At 33.0% G+C, this 7,500-nt stretch overlaps 1 protein-coding gene across 1 annotated transcript in view; it reads right to left on the bottom strand.

Moving 5' to 3' along the window:
• Positions 1–7,127, bottom strand: part of LOC145259770 (b(0,+)-type amino acid transporter 1-like) — a 135,929-nt gene extending 128,802 nt beyond the window's left edge. Inside the window, exon 1 of the mRNA XM_080117513.1 lies at positions 6,440–7,127. Within this exon, the coding sequence (XP_079973639.1) occupies positions 6,440–6,518 (79 nt within the window). The 5' untranslated portion in view covers positions 6,519–7,127. The remainder of the gene's footprint in view (positions 1–6,439) is intronic.
• Between the last annotated feature and the right edge of the window lie 373 nt (positions 7,128–7,500).

Raw genomic sequence — 7,500 nt, 5'->3', positions numbered from 1 at the left:
TTGTAAGCGAATTTTGCTGGTTTTATGGTAATACTTGAATATTTTGATATCTTCAGAATTTATTTGAAATAGATTATCTCATTTAAAACAGAAGGGCTCAGCAAAAAAAAAAAAGTTTGTAAAATTTATTTTTAATCGGATTTAAGATTTTTTTGAGATGTGTGAATTTTGAGCAGTTTTATTGAATTCGGTAGACTTTCTTGGGGGGGGGTGTCTTCTCATTAGCTGTTTTGGGTCACGTGATGTAAACAAAGAAAACTAAAGTTTTCTTGTTTAGTAAAATTAACAAATATAATCAGATTGGAAAATATTTCTGAACTGTTTAATTCGGCCATTTTCTAGTCCCCAGAGAAACATTTCTACCCTTTTTAAAAATATTTCTTCGTTATAAAAATGTTGTAATAAGTCGAGACGATTGATCTCAAAATTGATTCATTTGAGCTTTGTATCCTTTCGTGAAGAAAAAAAAAAAAAAACTTTCTACCAGGAAGTTGACCTGGGTAAAGAATTAAATATTTTGACAGAGTCAAAATATTAAGAAGAATTGCAATATTGCAATATTTGTTTTAAAATATTTTGGAAGAGATCCAAAATATTAAACATATTTTCAGTTCACTTTGAATGGCGGTTCCCAGAGGGAACTATTTATCTTTTCGGATAGAAATCTGAAAGTTTGTAGTCTGTGTGACTAATTATTTATCGTAAAAATGATGATGATGATGATGATGATAATGATAATAATAATAATAATAATAATAATAATAATAATAATAATAATAATAATAATAGAATATAAGAGAATGAAACAAGGAAATTGTTTCAAAGTATTCTCTAAAAGGAAAGTTAACGAAAGGTTTCTAGAGCTCAAATGATTTTTAATTCATAATATGAATTAAAAGAAAAAGAACGGCAAATGTGTAGTTTAGCGGCGTAAATTATTTGACAGACAAAAAGTTATAAAAACTATTTATTTTTTTTTTCACATTATTAGACCCTAAGGCTAAAATAAAATCCGAAAAAAATTAATTTTTATTATTTTTTCAACATTTTTTTATTTGACTAAATATACGACAATCGAGACCGCCATATTGTTTTTAAAATTTGGCCTTTTTAAGACCAAATTTGGCCTTTTTACGCTCTAGGAACTGTTTTGATCGCCATTTTTGTAAAAGAGCAGTATGGCGCCATGGCGGTCTCAATCGCTGTACAGTTAGTCTAAAAAATATATTGAAAAAAATAATAAAAATGAAATTTTTCGGGTTTAGGGTCTAATAATGTGTTTTATATAAAAAATGGATAGTTTTATGGTTGTCCAATAATTTACGCCGCTAAACTACACATTTGCCAAAAGCATATTAAAGGCTATATTTAGCTATTTAGGCTATGTTTTTCAGCATTTTCCCCCTTTTAGATTCTTAATAAATTTTTCCCGAGAAAAGGGCGCCCCATTTTCTTAAAATTTCCTCAGTCTTGCAAGATTCTGTGGGTAAAATAAAAAAGAACCCAAAAGAACTATTTGCAATAGACTTTCTGTCAAATTTCAAGAAGTAAAGAAAAAAAAAAGAACTCTTTTATAAAAAAATATTTGCATCCTTCTTTGTAAAGCCCAAAAAATGTTTATGCTAAAAAAAAAAAAATGTCTGCAAAAAGCAAAGAAAGTTCGCGGCATTGATCTAAAAACTGTTTTTTTTCTGTAAAAATCTCAAAAAGTGTTAGTAGTATTTTGTTATGTTAAAAAGTTTTTTTATTATCGCATATGTTTTATTTATTGTTTTGTCTTTTAAAATAAATTTCTTGTTCAATTCATGCACGAAAGCGATTATTTTTTTAAATTCTAATTCAGAGAAACAATAAACGAACTTGTTTATTGCAGTAAAAAAATAAAAAAATAAATAAAATAGTTTTCTCATTATAGTCATCTCCGCTGCTAATTTTTACAGAATTTCTACGAGAAACGCCAACTCGATTGCATCATCTCATTCATAAACATCTGCTTTTGAGATTCTGTTTTTGCTTCAATCGTAGCATAGGGACTGTTAGAATATGTTCCATTTTCTTTTTCCGACGCACAGTTTCGATAAAATTAATTCTTAGTTTTAAATTACATTTCTTGCTCTGGAATAACATTGTAATTTATTTATTTATTTATTTGAAAGTCTTCGAATTCCAATTTTAAATTAATGCTTTAATCGCAGAGGCGCCCATATATTTTGCGTTTTCTCTCTTGCCAGATATAAAAAAAATTACTGCGCATAGAAAACAAAAATGTTGGCACAAAAATGGGTAAATTTTTACGACATGCCCCAGCGTATTATAAACACCCCAACCTCCCTAGGTTAAGAACGACTTTCGGAATAAACACCCCTAACCTCGAAAGCCGTTCTTAACATGAGGAAGTTGGGAGGATGTTTATTCTGAAGCCGTTCTTAACATTGAGTGGTTGTGGTTGGGGTGTTTATACTACGCTGGGGCACGTCGTAGAAATTTACCCAAAAATTAAATTATAAAAATTCTGCACGCGCGTGCGCGCGCACGCGCACGCGCACACACACATACATACACACACACACACACACACACACGAATTAAGAAAAAAAAATTAAACCATAACAAATAACCGAAAATAAGTGGCCGTGACATGTAAACACAGGAATAAAAGTTTAATCTTACGTTAAAAGTTAAATTAAAATTTCATTACCCATTTCAGAACAAAAATTATCAAATACATTTTATCCAATATTTTAGCGATAACGCGGAATATCAAGTGAAATTGGAGAGATATTCCAACGATGCCTATAGTACAATTGAATCACCATTTTTTTTTCTTTAAAAAATAAACACATAATTTGCTATGCTCATATTGCTAAAACGTATTTATTTTTTTTAGATCGAAATTTAAAATAAAGGTATTTCTTAAGACGTGCCTCCACTGCCTCAGCGTAGTATAAACACCATCAACAACCACCCCATGTTAGGAACGGCTTTCGGAATAAACACCCATAAATCTCGCCATGTTAAGAACAGCTTATCGAGGTTGGGGGGGGGCTATTCCGAAAGCCGTTCTTAACATGGAGAGGTTGGGGTGTTTATAATATGTTGGGGCACGCCGTAAAAATTTACCAAAATAAAATTATTTTGATATTACCACATGAGATCAATTCGAAATTTCTTAAAAATAGTACATCATCGCCGAAAAAATTATAGGCTCATTGATTTATAGCCGATGATGATCATCGGCTATAAATCAATGAGCCTATAATTTTGTCTTTTTTTCATATCGCAAATTAAAAGTTTTGTACATTTGTAGATCAACCACTCAACCACCCTCTCCCAAATGAGATTATATTTTAAAGCGATAACATGGGAACTGGTGAAAAACAAGAAAAGAAAAAAAAGAACAAAAACAAAAACAAACAAACAAACAAAAATACAAAACAATACCATATTAGAATTTTGACCTCGTAGGTCAGTTTCGCATACAAATTTAGTGTAAAATGTTTCTCTGACTCGGTCTAATTTTTTATGGCAATAAATCATTTTTATAACCACTTAGTTCGAGTGACAAGTTCTTAAAACCACACGCAATCACTTATAACAAGTACCCCCACTAAACACGAAATTTATCTCCCAGGGCAAAAGAAAATCTAACTAGTATTCTAACACACACTAGAAATAGCCTAAAAATCCTTTTTATGAGAAACTGTTCCCCTAATCTAAAATCTAAAATGATTGTGTTTTTTTCTTCTTTCTGGCAAGTTTTTCAGTGTGTTCACGCGTAATCGCCTATAAAAGTAGAATCTTTTTTGATGTATGAGAAGGGTAGCGGGAAGCATTGTTGCCACATCTAGTCTGCTGCATTCACCACTACTGTTACTATTGGACACTCAAGTCTAATAGGTCCTCCTGTAGTACTATCTGAGAAACTCGACTCTCTGAACCATCGCCGAAATGCTGCAATGCTGCATCCCTGTGCCTGTTTTACAGGTACTTTAATGGAATGTGCTCTGATGAACTCATAGCACTTGTGCCCCCTCGACGTATATACTCCTGACTAACCCGACGAGCAGAAACATCGCACCTCTTTACTGTTGAGATTTGTGGCAGTCACCATAGCATTCTATTTTCCTTTGTGGATTAATGCCCCCTTGCTGACTGATGCGACCATGCACTGACCAGTCATCTAGTTGAGCGTAGTAATCCTACATGTCCCTATCAGGAACTAATTACCCTGTCAGGAACTAACCAGCAGAAGTAGAGGAGAGCCCTCTCTCCTCTCACTCTCTGTCCACTGAAACCAGCCTCCCTAAGACCGCCACTGGACGACCTGGGGACACTTCAAGTTTCTGCCTCCCCACACGAGAACATTCAAGAATCATCTATTCCTTTCTTTCTTTCACCCCCAAACACAATCCCTGTTGTTTCGAAATAAACCCTTTTGCTATTTTGTTTCATAAAAGAAAAAGAAGTGTTGATCAATTACTATGTGTTTTTGTGTTGCAAATTAATCTTTTATTTGTGCACCCACGCATAAAACATACCTAAAAATCTCTAAATGCCAGAAAGCCTTCTACTCCGATAATTTCTTCCATCCGACTGCTAGACTTTGGAATTCCGTCCCCCTTTCACTGATTGTATTAACCTACAGAAGTTTAAATGTAATGTGAACAAACATCTCACTGTTCAACTCCTCACAGTTCTTCCGTTAGACACGATCCAAAATAGTGGCACCTTACGCCCTAATGGCAATATGCCTTATTTTGGGTGAAAAAGAGTAATGAAAATAAAATAAAATAAAATAGTGACATGAATTTATTAAAAAACAACAACAACAACATAATGAGTTCAACTAATTTTCCACTAAAAAATTTCCTTTTTGATGTCATCCAAAGCAATGAACGCAGCGTGACTCGAACAAAAACAAAAACAAACAAAAACACACAATAAATGATCGTCTATTTGAAAAATCGTTGGACAAAATTGCGACATTAATGTATTTAAACACATGAAAAGCTACATGTTACCCATTTCTGTTTTATTATTTTTTTTTCAAGAGTATTATTCCTGTTTACGTAAATCGGAGCCATTTAAATTCATATTTTTATTGTTAAAAATAACCGCGACTTACGACGAGAGAAATTAGTATGAGTAGCAGTAGATGTTTTTGTTTTCGCGTAGGAATTAAATCCTTTTTCTAAAAATAAACGTTCAGCTTCTTCGGCTATCAGAAGCATATTTATTGAATTCTTTAAAAAAATCAATAATTAATATTTATTTTCATTTTGTTTAAAAACGTTTCCCGAACACAATATTTACTTTCCAACAAGGTCAAGTTTAAAAGTAGTGAGTCCAGTCCAGTTCCTCCTCAAAATAGGTAGGGGTATAAGGACATAAAAAAGAAAAGAAAGTGCCGTGGTAATTTGGACATCGCAGGTGGCTGACAATAAAGATATATCTCCTTGGTGGAGAGTGGAGATAAAGCCTGGGATGTTGGAATCCTATTTAAGGACAGAGCATTCTAACGATCCCAGCCCGAAGATGAGAAACCCAGTTTCCGAATATTAACACAGATTAAAGTCGAAATATTCGCTTCTTGATCGCAATTTTAACCAGAGATCATCAGTCGATACCAACTCTACAAAAATATTCCATCTCCGCTTAAGCATATACAGAAAAAGACTCAGAAAATGGTTGATACTGCTCGACCAACTGCTAACACCGCCCACACACACCCTTTTAAAGATGAGAGGAGGGGGGGGGGGCTTTTATTATTTGGAGTGATTACAAAACGTTTTTAACTATAACCGACAGCGACAATTTGAAACAGGTGGCATTTCAATTTCATGAGGGTGAAAAAAAAAGAATACTTTTATAGATGTTCAAGTTCTGTTTAGCAAATTTAAATATGTGGTAAAATAGATAAAAAATGCGTACTTTTTGCGTGTTGGACTCCGTATATATTAAAATAAAAACATAATTGTAACTCGCTCATATCAGCAGAAAACACGAAACATCTTTATCGGCAATCGTTTTAGAGTTTATTAAGACGTGATAAGTGGTTTTGTGTGCATTCGCATATAAAACCCCGTTAATCATCTCCGTCTATCAAATAAGACAATAACAAAGTTTTTCTTTTCTTTTTTTTTTTAAATACCAACAGAAAAACAAAATTTATAAATAAAATAAAACAAACTATCAATATAAAAAGGGTGTATTTTCTAATAATAATAATTATGATAATAATAATTATTATAATTATAATAATAACAAAGCTAATTACAAATGCATTTATAAATCTTTTAAGCAATCCTTTCCCCTCCCTTGACGCTGGGTCGCTGGATACACGTTTGACAAGATTCGATTTATATAGCAGTGAAATAGTCTTTAAGAAAGAATTTAAAAGAGAAAGAGAGAAAAGAGAAATATATTTAAATATACTTACCAATCATAGTGCCGACGATAAGCATGATTCCGGATAAAAGTCCCACATTTTTCTTTAATTTCACTGTTTCTTCTCCCATCTTGGCTGTAAATTGTAGTTCCTTCGTGTGTTAGCTTTTTCAGCACGACAAACGCGTCGGACCCGAATGTAAAACGAGTCTGGTTTGATTCGCGCACAGAGGCGGGAGGTGGGGAAGGGGGGGGGCGTTAAAAAAAGAAAAAAGAAAGAAAGCACGACACGTGATAAAACAACAACAACAACAACAAACACGACGGATAACACAATCCGACGAAAGAACGAATCGTCTTTATACCAGTTTTAATCCATCTATTATTTAGCGAATATTGACCCTCAGGGAGATTTAGATTTAATAAAAACTATTTATGATGTTTATACAATTATAAAACTGACGACAACAATAACAGCATGGCACGTCGATGAACGTTAACCAACGTCAATCAAACATGCATTTTTAAATGAATGAAATTGAAGTTTATAGCAGATGAAAGTATATACATTAGCTGATTTTTCCTGATGTTTGTTTATTAATATACTGCTTTTAAATATAAGTTCTCACAAAAAGAAGCTGTTCAGGGTTTAATAAATGTACCCATAAAATGACTTCGAATTTTTGTTGATTTTATAGCAATCAATATAAACATTTGCTTTATTCAAATTTTTGTTTTACAAAAATAGTAGGAACGAAGTGAAGAAAAAAGTCAAAAGCGATGAAAATCATCCATTCCCTTTTGTTAGCCTCAATTTTTTTTTTCTTTTACTTCTTTCTTTTTCTGGCGAGTTTCGTCGTTTGTGAATGAAAAAAGCGTGCGATTGGTCAGTGCGAGTTTTGCCCCCCTGTCAATAAAAAAGAAAAAGAAGAAAAACAAAAACTGGGCGGAGGTAAGCGCCGGAAATTCGCTCAATGAAAATTCAAATCGACGTATGTCAACGGTTATTCGTATTTAATATTTAGATTCTTCGGACTACTGTTCTCATCTTGAGTGTTATTTTCACAACGCTTCGGTCGATGTAGCCTCCGCTCCGACCTTCTTCATGTGTAT

The sequence above is a fragment of the Euprymna scolopes genome, chromosome 35 (genome assembly GCF_053919585.1).
Source record: "Euprymna scolopes isolate OS-2025 chromosome 35, ASM5391958v1, whole genome shotgun sequence".
NCBI classification, from domain to species: Eukaryota; Metazoa; Mollusca; class Cephalopoda; order Sepiida; family Sepiolidae; genus Euprymna; species Euprymna scolopes.
This window is presented reverse-complemented; position numbering and strand designations above follow the sequence as displayed.